The sequence below is a fragment of the Ahaetulla prasina genome, chromosome 15 (assembly GCF_028640845.1).
Source record: "Ahaetulla prasina isolate Xishuangbanna chromosome 15, ASM2864084v1, whole genome shotgun sequence".
NCBI lineage: Eukaryota > Metazoa > Chordata > Lepidosauria > Squamata > Colubridae > Ahaetulla > Ahaetulla prasina.
The window spans coordinates 14,079,050-14,102,970 of NC_080553.1; the positions used below are offsets into that span (position 1 = coordinate 14,079,050).

General features: G+C 46.1%; 1 protein-coding gene across 1 annotated transcript; it reads left to right on the top strand.

Annotated features, from left to right (window-relative positions):
* Positions 1-503: 503 nt before the first annotated feature.
* SUDS3 (SDS3 homolog, SIN3A corepressor complex component) lies at positions 504-23,587 on the top strand. The gene is made up of 12 exons (XM_058158068.1): positions 504-839; positions 2,873-2,942; positions 4,103-4,158; positions 4,825-4,896; positions 6,374-6,393; positions 10,005-10,161; positions 11,430-11,525; positions 13,123-13,184; positions 15,283-15,304; positions 16,669-16,774; positions 21,673-21,757; positions 22,501-23,587. Exons 1-12 carry the CDS (start codon positions 626-628, stop codon positions 22,597-22,599), a joined length of 1,059 nt encoding a protein of 352 aa, XP_058014051.1. The 5' UTR covers positions 504-625; the 3' UTR covers positions 22,600-23,587.
* The last annotated feature ends 334 nt before the right edge of the window (positions 23,588-23,921 follow it).

Here is a 23,921-nt window from a genome sequence, read left to right on the forward strand (position 1 = left end):
AAGGAAAGGAAAGGAAAGGAAAGGAAAGGAAGGGAAAAGAATATAGAAAATGAATAGAATAGAAGGGAAGGGAAGGGAAGGGAAGAGAATAACTTTATTGTCACTTTGAATGTACGCTAATCGACATACATTAAAATGAACTTTCGTTGCATACAGCTCTCAGAGGGTCACCACCTCCAATTTACACTGATAACTAAGCAAGCAAGCAAGTTCTCTACCCACATACATTATATGACAGAGAGAAACAACCCAGTGTAGTTCAGATGCATGCATGTACACGGCTGGGGAATTCTGGGAGTGGAAGTCCATGCCTCTTCAAGGCGCCAAGGGGGCGGGGGGGAGAGAGAGAGAGAGAGAGAGAGAGAGAGAAAACAGAGCCCGGAAGTAGGCGTTTCGCGTACAACTCTACAAACGAGTCTAACTACCCCGTCCTGGCGGCTGAGAGCCCCGCCCAGGTATCTACGGAAAGAGCGACGGGCCAAAAGAGGTCGAGGAAGAACGCCCCGCGGTTCCGGAAGCGTCTGCCGCGCCTGCGCGGAGGGAGGGAAGGAGCGCGCTTCTGTGGGCGCTCGCCTGAGGAGGGACTGAGGGAAGGAAGGACGAGTCTCGTCCGGCTTCTCGGGCCATGAGCGCCGCCGCGCTGGTTTCCCCCGCGCTGCCCGCGGGGCCTCCGCTGCCCCCGCCGGCTTCCACGCTGCCCCCGGGGGCGGCCGCCGCTGCTGCTGCTGCCGTCGCCGCCGCTGCCGTCGCCGCCGAGAGCTATGGGGAGGAGGAGCTGGAGAGCCCCGCCGAGGAGGAGGACGGCGAGCGCAGCGGACGCGCTCGGGACTCCGACGAAGGTGAGCCCCGGCCGGTCTGTCTGGGGGCGGAGGGAGGGCCGGACTCCAAGACCCATCGCTCCCCGCCGACCGTGGGGGACGGGAGGGGGGCGCTAGACCGTCGTTTCCTGTGTGTGTCGGGGGGTGGTGGACTATAATACCCATTCGTTTGGCTGGTGCTCGAACCCCAAGGCCCATATTGCACTGCCCACAGTGGAGAGTGCATGGGGTGAACTCCAGCACCCATAATTCCCTCTCTGGGGTAGTTGAACTACACTAACCATCGCTTTGGAGGTAGGGGGGAGGTGCTGGACCCCAATGCCCATTATGCACTGCCGACAATTGAGAGTGCATGGGGTGAACTCCAGCACCCATAATTCCCTCTCCGGTAGTTGAACTACACTAACCATCGCTTTGGAGGTAGGGGGGAGGTGCTGCAGCCCAATGCCCATCATGCACTGCCGACAATTGAGAGTGCATGGGGTGAACTCCAGCACCCATAATTCCCTCTCTGGTAGTTGAACTACACTAACCATCGCTTTGGAGGTGGGGGGAGGGGCTGCAGCCCAATGCCCATCATGCTCTGCCCACAATGGATGAACTCCAACACCCATAACTCCACCTCTGGGGTAGTTGAACTACACTAACCATCATTTTGGAGGTAGGGAGCAGGTGCTGCAGCCCAATGCCCATCATGCTGTGCCCACAATGGAGAGTGCATAGGGTGAACTCCAGCACCCATAATTCCCTCTCTGGGGGTAGTTGAATCATTGCTTTGGAGGTAGTGGGCAGGTGCTGGATCCCAATGTCCATCATGCACTCCTGACAGTGGAGACTGCATGGGGTGAACTCCAGAACTCATAATTCCCTCTCTGGAGTAGTTGAACCACACTAACCATCGCTTTGGAGGTGGGGGGGAGGGGTTGCAGCCAAATGCCCATCATGCTCTGCCCACAATGGATGAACTCCAACACCCATAACTCCCTCTCTGGGGTAGTTGAACCATCGCTTTGGAGGTAGGGGGGAGGTGCTGGACCCCAATGCCCATCATGCACTGCCGACAATTGAGAGTGTATGGGGTGAACTCCAGCACCCATAATTCCCTCTCTGGGATAGTTGAACTATACTAACCATCGCTTTGGAGGTAGGGGGGAGGGACTGGACTCCAATGCCCATCATGCACTGCCGACAGTGGGAGTGCATAGGGTGAACTCCAGCACCCATAACTCCCTCTCTGAGGTAGTTGAACTACACTAACTATCGCTTTGGAGGTAGGGGGGAGGGGCTGCAGCCCAATGCCCATCATGCTCTGCCCCAGTACGGGTAGTCCTCGACTTATGGCCACAATTCAGCCCAATATTTATGTTGCCAAGGGAGAAATCTGCTGAGGGAGTTCGGCCCCAGTTTGTCAAGTGAATCACTGCAGTTGTTAAATGAGCCACACGGTTGTAAAGCGAATCTGGCTTCCCCATTGACTTGGGTTATCAGAAGGTCGCAAGAGGGAATCATGTGACACCCCCGTCATAAATGTGAGTCGGTTGTCAAGCATCCCAGTATAAAATCACGTGACCGGGGGGGGGGATGTTGCAACATCCGTCATAAATGTGAAAAATGTTCATAAGTCACTTTTTTCAGGGCCGTTGTAACTTCGAACGGACACTAAACGAACGGTTGTAAGTCAAGGACTATCTACACCTATTAGTCTTCCCATCTACGTTGACTAAAGTGGCTGGACTCCTTTTGCCTGCCTTGGATTGCAAGTCTCCAGCCACGGCACCCATTGCTCTAACCGCAAAGACGGCGGTTGCTGGTTCTGGACCACAACACCCATGACTGTCTCCCTACCCCCATGGAGACTCTGGGTGGTGGACCACAATACCCATCTCTGCCACTTTTAAGACTCACCCGTGCCAGCATCTCGGCTTTTAAAAGGCCAGTTAGCAACTTTGGCCCTGCAGGGTCAGCCTGGAGAAACTTGTTTGAGCAAATAAAAAGGGGGGGAAAAAAGGCTTTTATTTGATGTTTTCTGACATGATGCTGATCCTGTTGCTTAGATACGGAAGATGCCAGTGAAACTGATCTGGCGAAACACGATGAGGAAGATTACGTAGAGATGAAGGAGCAGTGAGTATTGTGGCAGCTTTGGACCATCTAGGATCCACCTTCTTACTCTCAGGACTCTCCACTCTATACTCAAAATGGACTGTGATTATACCTGTGTGTGTGTGTGTGTATAAATACTGTATATGTATATAACTACACACATGCACACACAAATAAATACACACACACACTGTGTGTGTGTATATATATATATATATATATATATATATATATATATATATATATATATATATATATATATACATAATTAGTTTACTGATTAGCCCATGGGCCATGCCAAAGTGCAGAGTTCCAAAAAACAAATTATTACTAACATCCGATAAAAACGATTTAAAATGAAATTGGAATAAAATACAATTTAAAATGAAATTGGAATAAATATACAATTTAAAATGAGACTGGAATAAAATACAATAATTATACTCACACTGATCCCTCCATCTCTCTCTCTATATGTGTGTGTGTGTTTGTTTGTCTGTCTGTGTATATACCATCCACATTATTTATATAATTAGTATAGATCTATTTCAAGCTATTTAATTCTCATCAGCTAACCATACCCCTTCTGGGATTCGAACCTAGGCTTGCTTGCATATTAAGCAGATGTATTAACCTCTAAGCCATGTTTATTTCTTTGTCAGGGTTTTATATATGTATAAAACAGTGCTCTAGGTATCGACCAAGTACCTTCTTAAGATGTACAATGTTCCAAGTAGCGCAGTTTTTTGCAGTTCTGCTGGTGTTATTGCAGGAAGCTGCAATTTGTTTTATGTATCTTATAAAATTCTTGGACATGGTACCAAGTGCCCCGATGACAATTTGGGTATCACTGTGACATGTTTCATCCATAGCTGTGTAGTTTCGATGGCCAGGTCGCGATATTTCATGGTTTTTTCCAGTTCTTTTTCTTCGACTCTGGCATCTCCTGGCATCATCATCATCATCATCATCATCATCATCATATTATTATTATTATTATTATTATTATTATTATTATTATTATTATTATTATTATTATTATTATTATTATCATTATCATTATCATTATTATTATCGTTAATATTATCATCATCATTATTATCATTATTAACATTTGCTTGTCGCCCATCCCACTGCCAACTCTGGGCAGCTTATAACATTAAAACCTATTCTCTTTTCAGGATGTACCAGGATAAATTGGCATCCCTAAAAAGGCAGCTGCAGCAACTACAAGAAGGTAAGACTTCTAAATTGCTAATCGCAAAACCGTTTAGCTTTGTGAGTTTGCTTACCCTGGAAGGTTTCAGAGGCTGAAAAAACCATCAGAAACGAAGCTTCAGAAAAAAAGCCCCCAAACAGAGATCCAGAAAAGAAGCCCCCAAAAAGAGCTTCAGAGGCTTTTTTTCTGAAGCTGTTTCGGAGGCTTTCAGAGGCAGAAAAATAAGTTTTTTCTGAAACAGAGTTCCAGAAGTTTCAGAGGCAGAAAAAAAAACTAAAATTCACCTCTGGGAACAGCTGATTGGGGATATTCCGGGAGGCCAATCCACCTGCCAATCAGCTTTTTTCTTATTTTCCTGCCCAAAAACTAAGGTGCGTCTTGTACTCCGAAAAATATGGTAATTTCAGTACCTATTATCTCTCGGTAACATGACCAGTGTCAAGTGGTAGAGGTGGAGGGGAGATTGTAATTCAGAATTTTGAGAGAATGCAGAAGTTTTTAGTAAACTGTTAATATAATTTCCTGAGTAAATCGATGGTAGTATTTTAAACCTAGCAGTCATTACTAGGCAATTTCTATAGAAAGAAATTGAGAAAATGAAAAGGGTTTTCGTTTTCTTTTTTTCTTTTCCATTTTTTGGCGTGTAGTTGCAATCTCTCATGCCCTGACTTTTTTATTCCATAGGTACTTTACAAGAATATCAGAAAAGGATGAAGAAGCTGGATCAGCAATACAAAGAGAGGATCCGCAATGCAGGTGAGCAAGAGGTAGCAAATTCATCCTAATGTGTCGAATTACCTGGTCAGGATTTCGAACCTTACAAAGGGAGATATAGGTAGTTCTCGCTCCGCCTCCACAATGGAGCCCAGCATTTCCATCGCTAAGCAGTTATAGCTAGTTATTCGGTGTTTCCTTTTTGGATGAGCTGAAGCTATCACTGATCACCAGATTCATTTATGAAATCAAAAAACAGCCGGTTGTGAGCCTTGTGTTAGGTCTCACAATTCGGTCCTATCCAGGGGTAGGATTGAAAAATTTTAGCAACTGGTTCTCTGCCCAGTTGCTGGGAGGGCGTGGCCATGGGGGGCGTAGCCTACTCAGCCTCCTGCACCTTGGGGGGTGGGTTTTCATTTCCAGTACTTCTCCTGTTTTTTGCCCTCCCAGAGGCTCTGCGCAGGCCCTGAATGTCAGTGTTACAAGGAACACCCCCAACGAAATAAGACTCTGAGGCTTGAGGTTCCTCAAAGTTCCAATTTATTAGAGATGTCATGTTGGCACAGCTGGGAAAACCCGAAACTGAAAGCTTCCAGGTTTTCCACACCCAGCTGACAGTTCACAGCCCCTGCCCCACACCCACAAGTTCATCACATTGTCCAATCAACTCTTCACACTCAACTGGATACAATCTTCAGGCAGTCGCCGTCAGACGCTGGATGTCCTTGAATACGGAATGTTGTTATGACTAACTTTCTACCGCTCCAACAACAACCCCCTTCCAACTTCCCCAGCTAAAATATGTGGCAGTTACGAAGCAAAAAGAAAATTGCATTCCAAAACTGACACTGCACTTACCTCGCATCCAAAACGGGCTGCGTGGAAACTACTGGGGGGGCAGGACCAGCTAGTCCTTGCAACTACCAGTTCAGTGAACCAGATGTAAAATTAGCATCTGGTTCATCCGAAACAGGCTAAATCCCACCCTTGGTCCTATCTGTGTACTAGAAAATAAATGCCTGAATTCCATGTAGCTTCGTCATTCTTGTTTTAAATCTCTCCCTGCCACGAGATGGGTGGCATATAAATTTCATAAATAAACGTTGTTCCAGGCAGAAGCCATAATGCTTGGATTGCTGTAGTGACGTATTCTTTTTTTGAAAAAAAAAACCTAGCTTTTAATGAGATTTTATATATCTTTTTTATGTGTTTATATAAATCTATGGCATTTTATATTTTATCTGCTTTGTTGTGCGCTGCCCAAAGGGACTTTTGATGAGATGGACAAACTACATAAATAGAAATTGAATTTGTATAAATACAATTATAAATGATGTTGTGTGCATGCGTTTGTGTGTGTGTGAATTGTGTACTTTTGGGGGATTTCGTTCAGAGAGAAGTATATTCGACCTAAGCGTTAAAGACCTTAAAGCTTACGCTTAACTCCTTTGTCATTCACAAACCTATCCCAGAACAACTCCAATATTCTACTAAAATTGTTATGTCTGTTTCCTTCCAGAGCTTTTTCTTCACTTGGAAGTAAGTATATCTTACAAAAATTATTTTATGGTAGGACTATTTCTGTTTCCTGCATTTGATTCCAGCCTAGACAGATTTGGAATAGATTCACCAAAATTTAAACAAAGTTGCTATTAACTGATTTTGACGTACAAAAAATACGATTTAGTGTGCACTCAACTACTTTTGGTGGGGTGAGTGGCTGGTAGTTTTGCCCATCAGGTACACATAAAGACCGACCAATTTGTCTAGTGATGAAGGCACCAGGCTAGAAAGCAGGAGACCGTGAGTTCTAGTCCTGCCTTGGGCATGAAAGCTGTCTTGGTAACTTTGGGCCAATCACCAGGAGATGGTGAGTTCTAGTCCTGACTTGGCCATGAAAGCCAGCTGGTGACTTTGGGCCGATCACCTGGAGACGGAGAATTCTAGTCCCACCTTGGTCATGAATGGTCACGTGGCGAGTTGTCCCATTCCACTGCCCACTATAGTTGCCAATGACCAGCAGAATAAAATCTGCAGGGATTCCTTTTTTACCAAGTGACGGGACCAGTGGTGAAATCCTACTGGTTTGCACCAGTTTGGGGCGAACTGGTAGGGAAAAAAGCTACCGGTTCAGCGAACTGGTAGTTTAAAAAAAAAAACTATCTGTTGGTCCAAACCGGTATTGCGATTTAAAATCGCTAGGAAAGCCGGAAATCCTGCTTTTTAGTGACTCTAAATTGCACGGCACAGCTGTTCCCCTCCCCCACTGTTCTACTTACCTTCCTAAGCCTCCTTTTTCCGTGCTCAGTGCACGTTTGGTGTGTATTGCGCATGTGGAGCATGCATTTGGTGCATATTGCGCATGCGTGTACACAGCATGCATTTGGCACACACCGCGCATGCGCACACGCTTGGCACACACTGTTCTGTCTCCTTCCCCACTTCAGACCCACGAGCTGGTCTTCAGCCAGTGGATTCACGGCTCTTATCAGTCCTGGCAGAGAAATCGCAGCTGCCTCCCAAAGTTCAAGCAAATGACTCACGTAGCAAGACTTTCAGCTCTTTTATTATTTATTTATTTATTTATTATTCGAATTTATATACCGCCCTATCTCCCAAAGGACTCAGGGCGGTTCACAGGCATATAAAACATCAATATCAATATACAAATTAAAATAATCCTTAAAAAACTTATTCTAGCGCCCGAATTATTAAAAATAGAAATATAAATATTAAATATAAATATTAAAATCAATTTAAAACCCCTCTAAATTTAAAAATCTAAGCCAGTCCTGCACAGATGAATAAATGTGTCTTGAGCTCGCGACGGAAGGTTCGAAGGTCAGGAAGTTGACGGAGTCCTGGGGGGAGTTCGTTCCAGAGGGTGGGGGCCCCCACAGAGAAGGCCCTTCCCCTGGGCGTCGCCAAACGACACTGCCTAGCTGACGGCACCCTGAGGAGTCCCTCTCTGTGAGAGCGCACGGGTCGGTGAGAGGTATCTGGTCGCAGTAGGCGGTCCCGTAGATAACCCGGCCCTATGCCGGGTTATTTTGAAACAGTTCAGCTAAACTTTTGCTTCCCGTGGAGTGAGAGCAGTCCCAAAGCTCCTTATATATCCTGTGGGGTGGGGCTCCTGCCCCATCCTTCCTTTTGATGACACCGCCTCTCTAATCTTCTGAAGCGGGGGTCAAGCCAAGCTTGATGATTATTATTATCAGCTGGGTCTGAAGGCGTAGCCTGGGGAAGAGAGGAATCGGGATGACGGCCTCATTATGTCCTCCGACTGGTCTGGTTCTGGCTTCTGGAGCCGAGCCAAAGGATTCGGTGCTCCTGAGATAAGCCTTACCAGCCCTTCCCCCTCACTCTAGGAATCACTTTCGGGCATGGGGCCAGGTTCGGGGACTGGAGTCACAACACACACCGTGCATGCGTGGGCAGCGAACCGATGGCAAACCAAGGAGGATTTCCGCACTGGGTGGACCCTGTGGAATCAAACCCCTAAACTAATAATCAAGGCTCGCTTGCTGTATTTATTTAACAGAATTCCCTCCGGGAAATAATGAGACAGATTCCTACATACAAAAAGGTTGCAGTCGTGCATTTCAGAAAAGGAGGAGAAAATGATAAAAAGTCATACATATCACCCAGTTGATATAAGCAGAGATAGTTGCAATTAGCCAGCCTCAGGTTATTTCCCTTCTACTGCTACCGTCTTCAAGAAAGAATTGTTGCCTTAAAGAAATCCACCAGTTACGTTGCCATAGAAATTTTGGAAAAGCTTATTGAAAACCAGGCACTTCAGGTTGCCCCAGTTAGCATCCATTCCTTCTGTGTTTTTATTTTGCAAACCAGTTCCCTCCTCATCCGAGAATTGGTTTTCCTGACAGACCATATTTATATATTTCCATTTAACCTGGCCATTCTCTTCCATCCATCAATCCTGGGGTGGATTTGATTCAAATCAAATCACGATTTAAATTACTAGTAAAGGCTTGATTTAAATCAACTCGCTTTAAATCCTAATTTTTAAAGAGCAACCGTCATCTCTGCCCCGCAGTGGCTCCTCCTCTGACCCGCTGTTGACTCACCGACAGTCCCAATATTGTAGAATATACAGCCTCATGCTACATAGCTAAACTCCCATTTCATGCTGAATAAACTAAATTATTAACGTATCTTAAATAGAAAACTATCTTTAAATAGATTTTTTTACTCCGAAAGCATTTTATTAAAATAAATTTGATGAAGATAATTTTAAAATCCGATTTAAATAAAAAGAAATCCATTTTTTAAATTTTTTTTAAAAAAATCATATTTCTTTCTTTTTTTTTGCATTTATATCCCGCCCTTCTCCGAAGACTCAGGGCGGCTTACACTATGTTAGCAATAGTCTTCATCCTATTTGTATATTTATATACAAAGTCAACTTATTGCCCCCAACAATCTGGGTCCTCATTTTACCTGCCTTATAAAGGATGGAAGGCTGAGTCAACCTTGGGCCTGGTGGGACTAGAACCTGCAGTAATTGCAGGCAGCTGTGTTAATAACAGACTGTCTTAGCAGTCTGAGCCACAGAGGCCCATTGCTGCACCTATGGGACTCTGTGAGCATCATTTTGGACCCAATTAGAACCCCTTCCAGGATGAGAGTCAAGCAGCCGCTTACAGTATTTTTCAGAGTATAAGAAGCACTCCCCTCCCCCACAAAAGAGGGTGAAAATTTGGTGCGTGTTATACACTGAATGTAGCCCTGCCCACCCCCTGGCACCCACCCTTTGGCCTCTGCTTCCCAGCAATTGGCCTTCTTGCAGCAAACAGCCCGTTTCAGCTTCAGCACAGCCTGATTAGCACAAGCAGCTGATCGGCCTCCCGACCACCAGCTGTTTCAAGCTGCAGGGATGGCCATTGCCTATTGCCGCCTCCGCACATCCCATTTTCGGCCTCCGCTATTTGCTGCAGGGAGGCAGAGGCAGATTTTTTTTTTCTTGTTTTCCTCCCCGAAAAAGATAGGTGCCATGGTCTTACAGTCCGGAGCGTCTTACACTCGGAAAAATACGGTAATGAATTCTTGCTTAATGCTTAATGACGAGCAACCTACGTTTCGCCTTAACCTTGAAAATGCTCTCCTTTTCTTTTTTGGGTGTGGATTAGACGGAACAGGTGGAACGAAACTACATCAAAGAGAAAAAAGCCGCCGTGAAGGAGTTTGAGGATAAAAAGATCGAGCTGAAGGAGAGCCTGATCGCTGAATTGGAAGAGAAGAAGAAGATGATTGAGAGTGAGAAGCTCACCATGGAACTGACAGGAGGTAGAGCAAAATTTTTCCAAACCGTTGAGACAGATCGCTTTGGAAGCACCTGACTCAATACACAGATTCAATGCAACGTTTACAAAAGTGTTCTGACCCACCTCCCCAAACGCGAAGTGAACACAAAAGATTCCTTTATTAGGAATGCCGGTAGTCCCGGCAAAAGGTTTCTCTCTCAATGCAAGCTAACAAGTCCGTCCGTCTTGCCACATCTATTCATCTCCACCCCCTGCCTTTGATCCCCAGAGCTAGGGTGGGGCTTCACTAGCAGCGGTGACTCTTCCGTCCCGAGGACTGGCCCCTAGATTTCCACTGTTCTCCTCTCCTCTGCCTTCTGCGCAGCCACGCATCAGGCACTGGACCCAGCTGTTCCTCTTCTTCCTCATCAGCCACCTCCAGATCTGGGGGCTTTTGAGTCTCCATCTGAGGGCTGACGGATGGCCCAGGCTCCACCTCTGTCTCTCTCTGCCAGCTCCATTCTCTCTCCCCCCTCAGAGCTCTCAGGTTGTCTTGATGTTAACCCTGACTCCCACTCCTCTGGTTCGGCTACTAGAGGGGCCAGCGGCTGACAGACCACAACAGAAATCCCACCTGGTTTGGAGATTCAGTGAAATTGAATAACAGAGTTTGACTCGACATTCTATAGATGTGAAAAATATATCTGGGGGTGGAATGGGGAGTAAAAAAATACCATATTTTCAGAGTATAAGACGCACCCCTAAAAGGGGTGAAAATTTGGGTGTGTCTTATATACCGAATGTGGCCCCCACCTTTGCCCTCTGCCTCCCAGCAATTTACCTCCTTGCAGCAAGCAGCAAGAAGAAACAGCCCATTTCAGCTTCAGCAAAGCCTGATTAGCACAAGATTGTCCTTGGATCGGTCTCCCAACTCTCAGCTGTTTCAGGCTGCAGGGATTGCCATGGCCTATTGCTGCACGGGCCTCTGCTGCTTGCTGCAAGGAGGTAAATTGCTGGGAGCAGATTTTTTTTTCTTTCTTGTGCTACTCAAGCTATGCTAAAAATGAAAATGAAAGTAAATCCGGCTGTTTGCTGCAAGGAGGCAAAATTGCTGGGAGGCAGATTTCTTTTTCTTGTTTTCCTCATCAAAAAAAAAAAAGGTAGCAGCATCTTATACTCCAAAAAATACAGTAGTTTTTTTTTATTATTATTATGCCTCAGTATTCAGATGGAGAGGTGTTTTTTTTTTCCCCTGTGCTTTTTAAAGAAATTTGCAGACTTGCAATCCAATTGGTTTGTTGCTCTCTTCAGATTCCATGGAAGTGAAGCCGATCATGACCAGGAAACTACGGAGGAGGCCGAACGATCCGGTGCCCATTCCTGACAAAAGGAGGAAACCCGCTCCAGATATCCTTCCTCACGATGAAACCTTGCCCTAAAAAACCCAGTATAAGGTAGCCCTCGACTTCCCACGGTTCCTTTAGCGGCCGCTCAAAGTCACAACAGCCTTGAAAACCGTCTTAAAAAGTGGCCAAGCTTAGGCACCCCTGCTTGAGCCGGTCCCTGAAAACCCACCGAGAACTTGCCAAGCTGTTTTTTTTTCCCCAAAGCCAGCTGACTTTTTAAGATGGCCTCGAATCGGAGGGGGACTGACCTCCAGTGTTAAAGATTGTGTTCCCACCTCCTTCCCCTCTTTCTCCAAAAAATCAGGATGTTCCTTCATATTCTATCAACATTGGCTGAAAAAACAAACTCCAGGACACCTGTCGCTTTGACAGTGACGGTGAACCTTTTTTGGTGCCACGTGACCAAAGTGCGTGTGCGTGCCTGCACACGAGCGTGCCCCAATCCCCAAATGCGGTGCAAGTACCCCTGGCGCATGCGCCCTAGCCCCGCACATGTGCATGCGTTCCCCGTGCGTCAGGGGTGAAATGTAAAAATTGTTACTACCGGTTCTGTGGGTGTGGCTTGGTTGGGGGGCGGTAATGTGACTGGGTTGGTGTGGCCAACTTTTTTTTTTTTTTTACTTTTAAAAGCATTTTTTCTACAACCTCTTTGGCCGAAGAGGTTGTAGGAAAAATGCTTTTAAAAGGTTCTGACGATCCCAGCTGAGTTGCCTGATCGCCAGAACCTTTTAAAAGCATTTTTTTACAACCGCTTCAGCCGAGAAAAAAATGCTTTTAAAGGGTTCCGATGATCCCAGCTGAGTTGCGTGATCGCCAGAACCTTTTAAAAGCATTTTTTTTACAACCCCTTCGGCCGAAGAGGTTGTAGAAAAAAATTCTTTTAAAAGGTTCTGACGATCCCAGCTAAGCTGCGCGATCGTCGGAGGCTTTTTTTTTTTTTTACTTTTAAAAGGATTTTTTCTGCCGAATAAAAAATACTTTTAAAAGTAAAAAAAAAAAAAACCTCTGATGATTGCGCGGCTCAGCTGGGCATGTGGGGGAGAGGGCGGGGATTTTTGCTACCGGTTCTCCGAACCACCCACTGCCATCGCTACCGGATCAGGTGATCCGGTCCGAACTGGGAGCATTTCACCCCTGCCCCCCGTTTTGGCTTCCAGATTGCTTCTCCTGCATTTCTGCTGCCTGTGCCTTCCCCGATCTCAGTTTCTCCCCCACTGCGCGCCCTAGCTTTCCCCTGCATTCCTGCCACAGAGAGTCACCTGCGGAGGGTGGAACCTGCAGAGATCAGGGAAGGCACGGGCAGCAAAAATGCAGGAGAAAACTAGCGCGTGCTGGTGGGGGAGAAACTGTAGAGATCGGGGAAGGCCCTGTGCAGGCACCACGAAGACCCAAAGACCAACTGGGTCGTGGGAGTCGTGCGTGGGTGTGCAGTGAAGCTGGTTGGGCGACGACCGTCGTGCCCCGAGAGAGGGCTCTGCGTGCCACAGCTTTGCCATCATGGCAGCATGACATGGAAAAACGAGAGGGCACCGTTGGGTTGTTTTGGCAAGGCCTGAACAGTTTCGCAAGTGTTTTGGATGACCCTTAATGTGGATTACCTCAGCTCAATTATCTCCTAACGGATGAGCAGATAATGGAAGATTTGAGGACTCTCAATAAGGTAAGTGTAGCTAGAAGAAGCAGAAAAAAAAAAACACAGCCCTGCGTGTCTTCTGAAGGCAGGGGTTGATGTGAAAGGAGGGGTGAGACCCTTCCTCTTTATTTTCTATATCAGGGATGTCAAACTCGATTTCAAGGAGTGGGGGTGGGGGGGACATGGCCACCTTCACAACACTCGTGTTGGGGGCCGCCTGTGGAGGCCCGAGAGCTCGGCCAGTGAAAACAGTGCTCTCCTCCCTAAGCTCTGTTTTTGCTGGGATTGGCACAGTGGGCCGGTCCTTCGCTGTTTCCAGGATGGCCCTGCGGGACAGTTCTAGGCACTCCTTGAGTTTGACACCCCTGTTCTAAATTATTCAGCATTACAACTACCGTATCCAAACATTGCAAAAAAAATTAAAACAGTAGCATTGATGATGTTACCTAGTTGGGTAATGAAATGTCTGCAAAAAGACAACCAAGCTCAGAGAGGACCAAGAGCCCCGCAGTCGTCCTCCGCCTCCTCTCCACAAACCCCACTCTCTTCTAGCACTGATGATGTTACCTAGTTTGGGTAATGAAATGTCTGCAAGAAAACCACCAAGCTCAGAGAGCACTCGGGGCTCCTGTTGTGGCCAGCAGAACTGGCAGCAGATTCAGACAGTGAGGAGGTCGGGGAAGAACATGGGCCACTGCTGGAGTCTGAGGAAGGCTCGGACGAGGGCTCTGAGTCGTAGGCAGAGAGGGAGCCAAGACCATCTGGTAGTTTTTTGCTGCCTCTGGAGTCTCCGGAGTCTGACATCAGCGAGGCAGCGTGAGCTTGTTCCCAGTGTGCGCATGCGCAGAGCTGCCAGTGTCAGGGTTCCAAGGAACACCCCCAACGAAATAAGACTCTAAGCCTTGAGGTTCCTCCAAGTTCCAATTTATTAGAGATGTCATGTTGGCACAGCTGGGAAAACCCGAAACTGAAAGCTTCCAGGTTTTCCACACCCAGTTGACAGTTCACAGCCCTGCCCCACACCCACAAGTTCATCACATTGTCCAATCAACTCTTCACACTCAATTGGCTACAATCTTCAGGCAGTCTCCGTCAGACATTGGATGTCCTTGAACACGGAATGTTGTTATGACTTACTTTCTACCGCTCCAACAACAACCCCCTCCCAACTTCCCCAGCTAAAATATGTGACAGTTAAGAAGCAAAAAGAAAATTGCCTTCCAAAACTGACAGCCAGGAGACAGGAACAATTATTTATTTATTTATTAATCATATTTCTATACCGCCCTTCTCCCGAAGGACTCAGGGCGGTTTAAGGAAACAGGGTCGACTTGGGAGTAAGGTTTGGAGATGATTGGCCCCTCCCATAAGACATAAAAGAGGAGCGAACAGAACGTGAGCTTTTTGCAGGAAGCAATTAGTTCATCTGGCCGATTCAAGATTTGAAACGTCTGGTTTGTGACTCTGTGCCAAGTTTGGCCTTGACCTGCACCTGGCAATTAGCTCTTTGGCAGCGTTCCACGTGAGATAGGTGGGTGTTGATAACCTTCCTCTGAAAAACTGTTTTATGAAGCCTTGCGGACTGTAAATGAAAGTGATTTACAGCCGTAGGAATTAAAGAGGTTTGCCGGGACTAAGTTTGTGCTGTTTCTAAGGAAGCCTAGGTCAGAACATTATCCTGTAGACAGGTGAAGTCTCCCAACCATGTGACTCTGGGATATTGCGCAATCACAACTGGGAGGCTGCCACAAGTCATCAGTGCAGGAACTGCTTATCCGTCACTTTTTCTCTCAGTGCCATCGTAACTTCAAACCATCACTTAACTTACCTGTAGAAAGTTAATCGAAGAATAACTTGATATTCATTTCATTGTGGGTTTGATTTAATTCAAAGCTTTAGCTGAGATCTGGGACGCTCCGGATGTGGGGTTCCAGTAATATCTTCCCTTCCCAGCTGATGTGGCTAGTAAGCTCTGTTCCCCAAGGAAGTGATGGGATTTGGAGTCCCGCACATCTGGATCTCAACCTTAGCTGGCCCTCAGTTGAAAACTGAAGCTAAAAATGAATTTCTTGGTCGTGTTTTTGTGACTATTCCATCAACAGTTTTCCTCTTCTTTCTTTTTTAGCTTAAATCACCTAAAAGACCAGGTGAGTCCTATGACCACGGCGCGTTGTTTCAATTTAATTAGTTATTTTGCCTGCTTTGGCTTGGAACGGAGGGAAGGACTGTAGCTTAGTGCCCTTCTTGCCGTATGGAAAATCCCAGATTCAGCATCTGTCCATCCTGCCGTTGGTATATTAAAATTACTTTATTGTCACTTTAAATGTGCACAAATCGGCATACATTAAAATAAAATTTCGCTGCATACAGCTCTCAAAGGGTCTCCACCTCTAACATATACTACATAAACAATTTAAGTAAGTATTATGCACATACCCACCCATGTTATAGGACACAGAGAAACAACACAGTCTAGTTCGGATGTTTCCACAGTTTTGGCCACTACTCTACATGGCGAGGAAAATGAATCTTGCCCGTTTACCAGACGGATGGCCTAGGGAACAAAGCTTTTCATCCAAGAATAAAATAGAATCGAATAGAATGCAATGCAGTGCAGTGCAGTGCAATGCAATACTTTATTGGCCAAGTGTGATTGGACACCGAAGGAATTTGTCTTGGTGCATACACTCTCAGAGTACATAAAAGAAAAGATACATTCGTCAAGAATTATAAGGTACAACACAATAATAGTCGTAGGGAAACAGTCCATATAAATCATAAGGATACCAGCAACAAGCTTACAGTCATAAGTGGGAGGAGATGGGTGATAGGAACGATGAGAAGTGTTGAAGGAATTATTTGTTTAGCAGAGTGATGGCGTTCAGGGGAAAAACTGTCCTTGTGTCTAGTTGTTCTGGTGTGCAGTGCTCTATAGCGTCATTTTGAGAGTAGGAGTTGAAATAGTTTGTGTCCAGGATGCGAGGGGTCTGTAAATATTTTCACAGCCCTCTTCTTGATTCGTGCAGTATACAGGTCCTCAATGGAAGGCAGGCTGGTAGCCATGGTTTTTTCTGCAGTTCTAATGATCCTGTGAAGTCTCTGTCTGTCTTGTTGGGTTGAAGCTTCTTCAGCTCTGAATGGTGGGGAATGGAAGGATTGATACTCCTTGCAGACAGCTGCTCATTTGCGTCCCTTTAGAGAGTCGTTGAGGCCACTTGGAGGTGACCCTGAAGACACAGATAAACCTCCAGGTGGCCTCAACAACTCTCTAAAAGGATGCAAATGACCAGCTGTCTGCCAGGAGTATCTCAATCCTTCCGTTCCCCACCATCCGGTCAGAGCTGAAGAAGCTTCTGGGAGGAGAAGTAAAACGTCTTCGAAGAAAAGCGAGTAAGCCCAGTTGCCTCTTGGGGCGAAAAAGAAAACACCTTTGGGACAACAACCATGACCCGAAGGACGGAGAATCTCCATAGACATAGACGCTTATCTCCTGACTGTCTTTCTGTTCCAGCATCTCCTTCCTCGCCCGAGCATCTTCCAACGACGCCTGCAGAATCCCCCGCCCAACGATTTGAGGCACGGATAGAAGACGGGAAGCTTTACTACGATAAACGATGGTAAGGGGCGCCCGGCTTTTAAGAGCAACATTTAAAGGACGCTCGGAAAGTCACATTTATTTTGTCAGAATTGGGAAGGCCAGAAGTTTAAGTATGGAGAGTAGTAATAGCTGTTCACGCTCCGAGGGGTTATCTTGTCCAGGTCACCCGGGCAGGGGGATTCTGGGAATCGTAGTCTCCCCATGGAACCAAATTCAGGAGGAAATGGAAATCAAGGTTGTTATGAATGTTTAATAATAATAATAATAACAACAACAACAACAACAACAACAACAACAGAGTTGGAAGGGACCTTGGAGGTCTTCTAGTCCAACCCCCTGCCCAGGCAGGAAACCCTACACCATTTCAGACAAATGGTTATCCAACATTTTCTTAAAAATTTCCAGTGTTGGAGCATTTACAACTTCTGGAGGCAAGTTGTTCCACTGATTAATTATTCTAACTGTCAGGAAATTTCTCCTTAGTTCTAAGTTGCTTCTCTCCTTGATTAGTTTCCACCCATTGCTTTTTGTCCTGCCTTCAGGTGCTTTGGAGGATAGCTTGACTCCCTCTTCTTTGGAGCAGCTCCTGAGATATTGGAAGACTGCTATCATGTCTCCCCTAGTCCTTCTTTTCATTAAACTAGACATCCCCAGTTCCTGCAGCCGTTCTTCATATGTTTTATACCACTAGGTGGCAGGAGACCACCAAAAGTGGTCTCTTTCTCTGAGAAAATGCCTTTCTCCCCCCCCCCAGCCCCTTATTTTCCCCATACCTGCCATATCTTTAAAACAGTGGTCACCAGCCGGTGGTCCGTGGACCACTGGTGGTCCGTGAGAAAATTTTGGTGGCCCGCATAAAAATTATTTGCATTTTTTTTATATTGCACTAAATACTATTTATCTTTTTTCAAAAAAATTCATACTAGTGGTCCGCAGGATTTACAATCATGAATTTAGTGGTCCCTGAGGCCCGAAAGGTTGGTGACCCCTGTTTTAAAAGATCCCATCTACAGTCCTGACTTAATGACCGGTTACCCAAACGAGGTAACATCATCAGTGCTACTGGCCTGGCATCGATGATGTTACCTAGTCTAGCAGTGAAACATCTGCAAGGAAACAACCTAGCTCAGAGAGCACCAAGGACCCCACAGTCCTCCTCCTCCTTCTCCTCCCCTTCTTCTCCACCTCCTCCCTTCCTCCTTTACTGCACAAACCTCACTCCCTTCTAGCACTGATGATGTTACCTAGTTGGGTAATAAAACATCAGCAAGAAAACCACCAAGCTCAGAGAGCATCAAGGACCCTACAGTCCTCCTCCTCCTCCTCCTCCTCCTCCTCCTCCTTTCCAGAAACCCCACTCCCTTCTAGCATTGGGTATGTTAACTAGTTGGATAATGAAACCTCTGCAAGAAAACCACCAAGCTCAGAGAGCACTAAGATTCCTTCCCTGTCATTCGCTACCTATCTGCCTTCTTTCCTTCCTTCCGTGCCTCCCTCCCTCTCTTCCTTCTCCTCTCCACAAACTCCACTCCCTTCTAGCACCCGAATTCACTGGTTTGGGGGTTTTCTGCATTCCACAGAATATTTGTTATATTTAGGCTAAACGTGTTGTTTAATTTCAGAATGTTTTTTTGGTTATTTTTGTTCTCCTTTCGCAGGTTTTTCCTATGCTCAGCGTAGCCATCCCCTTTTACTGTTAGAAATGTGTATTGTAATTTAAAAGAAAAAAAAAGATTAATTGCAATAGTTTGGCAGAAATTTGATACTTTTAAAATAGCTCCCACGTGTAGGAGGACAATTTTGACATGCAAATTAAAATTCCCCAGCTATCATATGTCTTAAAAAAATGAATCTGCCGACTGCTGCAAAAATATATTTCTTTCCCCCCCCTCCCCCTCTTTCTTGATAGGCAAGGATCATTATCTCGAAAGAACTAATGATTATGGCTAGGAATGGAATATCTAAAGTGCTTTAATGCTATTTAGACTTTTAAAAAGTAGTGGGTTTCAGGCTGGAACCCAGAATCTGTGCAAAGCGTTGAGTGAAACCTGATTTTTAGTGGACATACACCCTCATTTATGGAATGGAATAGAATAGAATAGAATAGAATAGAATAGAATAGAATAGAATAGAATAGAATAGAATAGAATAGAATAGAATAGAATTTTTATTGGCCAAGTGTTATTGGACACACAAGGAATTTGTCTTGGTGCATAGGCTCTCAGTGTACATAAAAGAAAAAATACCTTCATCAAGGTACATTCATCAAGGAATCAGGTGTGATAGACAGTGGCTTGGTTATGACAATTGCGCGTGGGAGCAAAAAGATGACTGTAACATCTACGTAGGTAGTCCTCAATTTAGGGCCACAATTGGGACGAGAATTTCCATTGCTAAGCAGAGTGGTTGTTATCATAAATGAGTGTTGTGGCCCACCAGCTAGCAGCAGACTCAGACGATGAGGAGGTTGGGGAGGAACTTGGGCCAGTTCTGGAGTCTGGGGAAGGCTCTGATGGATACTCTGCGTTGGACGCAGAGATAGAGCCAGGGCCGTCCGACGTTTCCCAGCCACCGGAGAGGCAGCTGCCTTTGGAGACTGAGATGAGTGAGGAGGAAGAACAGCTGGGGCCTGTTCCAGATGCACATATGCGCAGAGCAGTTTTTTTTTTTAATTTTTTAATTTAATTTACATTTATATCCTGCCCTTCTCTGAAGACTCAGGGCGGCTTACAGTGTATAAGGCAATAGTCTCATTCTATTTGTATATTTACAAAGTCAACTTATTGCCCCCCCCCAACAATCTTATTTCCCCCCCCCCCCCCCCCAATACCTACCTTATAAAGGATGGAAGGCTGAGTCAACCTTGGGCCGGGCTTGAACCTGCAGTAATTGCAGGCTGCTGTGTTTTAATAACAGGCTTCTTACAGCCTGAGCTACCATGGCCCTTATAGGGGAAGTTAGGAGAAGAGAACAATGGAGGACAAGGAGTCAACTTGGGAAGCAAAGCACATGTGGACGCTGAACAGCCCGTCCCTGGCTGGGGAATAAATAAAAGGAAAGGGGAGTAGTTGTCGTAGGAGACAACCGTTCGTATTTCTGGAGATTTTGCTCATGGTGTTTCGTGCATCAAAGACCGCTTGCCAGAACTTAAATTTGCAGCATTTCGGCTGCCGTGCAATTATCGCAAGGAACTGATTAATGTCTGTTGCTGCCTTTAACTCCTTGAAGGTCTCTTGCCTGGACTTTTCGGTGGGTGAACGCCATTAATTCACAAGCGGTAATAAAGAAAGAGGGGGTTTTTTTTCGTGACCAGGAGTCTGTTTTTCGCTTCTGCTAAGGCTGGGTCAGAACAATGAATCCCTCCCAGGGAATCAAAGCTGCTGGATTGAACACCCTCATACGTTCGAACCCGTGCCTAACGTTTTCGATCCTATCAGAAAGCAGAAAAGGTTTTCCTCGCTCTAGTAAAATCCTCTGCTCATTTCCCTTAAAATTGGCAGGCAAGGTTAAAAAAAAGCAACGGTACTCAATTTTAAATGCCAGAAATTGGGAGAAACGTAAAATAGCATCTCTTCTACGGTTGCAGATGTTCCCACACACACACACACACACACTTCTTGCAGGCAGGTGAAGTTCCCAATCAATACGGCAATACAAACCGTGGAGAGGAAATTGCACAAACCACGATGGAAACGGCACCGTGAACGTTGTTGGGCAGGAGATTGAGCTATTAAGAGCAATCAGAAACGGGGAGCGAAGCACAACCGTTCTCCATACTTACCTAGATATCCAAGCGGAACAGCGCAAGCAGGAAGCATGTCAAACAATTTAGGCTGGCGATTTAGGGGATGGCTAATCTTAGTTGAGCTCTACCTGAGACACTTAATCTCTAGAAGAAGATCAGGTACAAAAAAAAACAAGGCATTGGAAGAAGAGAAGATAATTTTATTGTCATTTTTTTTTCCCTGCGAGCACACCAGCCCACATTAAAAATGAAATTCTGTTGCCTGCTCTCAAGAGAGTGTATATCTACCCAAACATATACATCACACACATATACATAGGTTACGTTGTTGTTTGTCGCAAAGTCGTGTCCGACTCATCACAACCTCATGGACAAAGTTCCTCCAGGCCTTCCTGTCCTCTACCGTCCTCTGGAGTCCATTTAAACTCACACCAACTGCTTCAGTGACTCCATCCAGCCATTTTGTTCTCCGCCGTCCCCTTCTTCTTTTGCCCTCCATCCTTTCCAGCATTAGGCTCCAGCTTGTCCTTCCTTCTCATCAGGTGGCCAAAGGATTTGAGTTTCCTCTTCAGGATCTGGCCTTCTCAAGAGCAGTCAGGGTTGATCTCCTCTAGGACTGACCGGTTGGATCGCCTTGCAGTCCAAGGGACTTGCAGGAGTCTTCTCCACCACCAGAGTTCAAAGGCCTCCATTCTTTGGCACTCAGCCTTTCTTATGGTCCAACTTTCACAGCCATCCATTGCAACTGGGAACACCGTAGCCTTGACTATGCACACTTTTGTTGGCAGGGTAACGTCTTTAATTTCTTTTAAAAACGCACGGCTGGCAATACAGGCAGTCCTTTGATTTGCAACAGTTTGTTTAGCGACCATTCAAAGTTACAAGGGCACTGAAAAACGGGAGACGGGCGTCCAAGAAGGAGAAATGGAGGCCATGTGTTCACACAATATGCTAAGTCAGGTCAAGAGGTGTATCCACACAGCCAGCGCCGCTCGGTTAGAATTAAATTTGATTTGGCGTATTATATAAGAAAGCCAATCTTCCTGTTAAAATCCCAGGTTTTGTATTCTAGGTTTTGTATTTTATTTCCCTGTTCCTTTTTTTAAAAAACCGAAATATGATACGAATGTGCCCTAACTATCAATTCAATAAATATTGTCTTTCTTTTCTAGGTATCACAAGAGCCAGGCTATTTATCTGGAATCAAAAGAGAACACCAAAATCAGTTGTGTGATCAGCTCGGTGGGAGCCAACGAGGTAAGACGATGTCTCCTTTTCGGGGGGGGAGGGGGTTTCCGGAGTTGCGAATCAGGATCAGCCTTCCCCCGTAACTTTGGCGTGCGCTAAACGGTATTGTTCTTGCTTCCGTTGCATGGCAACCGTCCGGCTGGAGGGCTTCGGGGAAGGATCCTTGAGAGCAGGAAGAGAGATTTTCATCAAGCAATTATTTCTTCAGATTACACTTCTGATCTTAACCATCGCGCTTCTTTAGAAACTTAATCGGAACTCTCGTCTAGCTTTTCTGGCGGTGGATCGGAAGCAGATACCCTTACGGCTCCACTGCTTTTTAGCTGGTTGTGTTTAAATCCATCTTCTCCTAGGACTTCATCTTTTTCTTTCAGCCCTTAGGTGTGTTGCTAAAATGGAGAAATAAGAGATGAGTGTGGTTGATTTCTGTGGCTGGATTATGATGGGCTCTTCAGTGGAAAGCTATAATGTTTCCTGCTTCTGTAGGAGAAGAGCAGGCAGAGATGAAGGGCGGAGTTAAGCATGTCATCAGCTTGGAATCGTTACATTGCCACAAATGTTTAGTTCTGTTATTCTATGTTGTGGTTGAACCAAGGTGGATGGAATTGCAGGTAGAATCAAAGTGGACTTCCGGCTGCCGTAACATCATATCGAGCCAGTCAAGTTTTAAAACCGCTCCATAAAGGAACAACTCTTTCCAGTGTCACAATTTCTCTCCTTCTCTGTCTCTCTCTTTTCCCAACCCTTGACAGATCTGGGTGAGGAAAACCAGCGACAGCACAAAAATGAGAATCTACCTTGGGCAGCTCCAGAGGGGCGCTTTCGTGATCCGCCGGCGATCCGCAGCTTGACTGTTATTTTTCCCGTCCCCCGGCAGACCCTCGTAGTTGAGGACAATTGGCCGTCTGCGAGATGTGTGCTTGCGCCCCTTAGGTGTGATTTGGCCCAAAAACCAAAACCACAATCCTTCCCTTATTTGGAAGTGCGTCTCCACCAGCTGCACGTTTCTCTCGTGGAACGTCCCCGCCACCCGGACTGACGATTTTGTTTTTTCGCCGCCTCGTGGTCTCCACAAAGTTGCAGAAGGACCTCCGGCTTTTCTGTCTTCCCATTGTTTCATTCGGTCGCAAACGGTTTCTGTCGAAGGAAAAGCTCCGCCGCGCGGTCAGCCTGGAGGGAATTTCCGCCAAAACCTCCGGCGAAACGGAGTGTACGGCAGACATCACCGGAGGAGGAGAAAGCGACCGCGTCGAAACAAGGAAAGCAAGGACGGCGTCGGCATGCCGGGAAATGGTTGGGAACTCTCGGAGCCCACCTTGGCACCGCGGATTTTGCGTTATTTAATATGGAACGGAGTTTCGCGATTTTTTTTTTTCTTTTCTTGATTTGAACCCAAGCGACGTTCAGAGCTTGGCCTCGTTTTTTTCCGTTCTTGGTTTTGCAGGCGAAGATGGACAAACACGGTGGGGAGGGGGGGCGGTTGTCTCTTCTTTCTGGGGTTTTTTCCCCCCCTCCCCTGATCCCCCTTCCCTGCTCAAAGTAGCACGTGGAAGGCTTTACAGCTGAGGCTGATTGTATCAGCAAAAGGTACCACCATTGCTGGGGTACCTTCCCCTTCGTCAGGCTGGCCTTCTCCAAACTTTGGGTCACATGTTTTGAAGGGGGCCTTGACTTTGTGCATGCAAGTTGATTCCTCCTTTGGCTCCTCCCCTTCCCCAAATGTAAATACTAAAGAGAGTAGAGCTCGGATCCAGGTTGAAAGCCCAGACTTGAGTTTCCCAGCATTGTACTGTTTTTACGACAACGTTGCCTCCCCAAATATTTTTTATCTCTTCGGTCTTTATGTGTAGCCTTGGCTTTATTTCTCCCGGCCTCACAACGCTGCGCAGTTTTTGTGTGGCTTCACCTTCTGGTGCCACCATCGACCTCCTTCGAAGGGCGAAGGTCTCTAGAATTATTCCCGATCGCTCTGCAGATTGGTTACGGGTGGAACGAACCGAGAAATGGGGTGTTGAAAATAAACACGGAATCATCTACCACAGTTAAGCCACGATTATGCATCACATGGGCATGTACGTCAAGATTAAATATTCCAGATATGCAGTGAAAAAGGGTACTAGTCATACCCGCCTGTGACCTCAAGGTTGGGTGAAATACTTGAACCTTCATGGAG

What these genes read in the sequence shown, in the direction of transcription:
- SUDS3 (XM_058158068.1), top strand. Translation starts at nt 626, where the DNA reads ATGAGCGCCGCCGCGCTGGTTTCCCCCGCGCTGCCCGCGGGGCCTCCG. An exon ending in CACCATGGAACTGACAGGAG is followed by an intron (nt 10,162 to 11,429) that starts GTAGAGCAAAAT and finishes TGCTCTCTTCAG; the next exon opens with ATTCCATGGAAGTGAAGCCG. An exon ending in AAGGAGGAAACCCGCTCCAG is followed by an intron (nt 11,526 to 13,122) that starts ATATCCTTCCTC and finishes AATGTGGATTAC; the next exon opens with CTCAGCTCAATTATCTCCTA.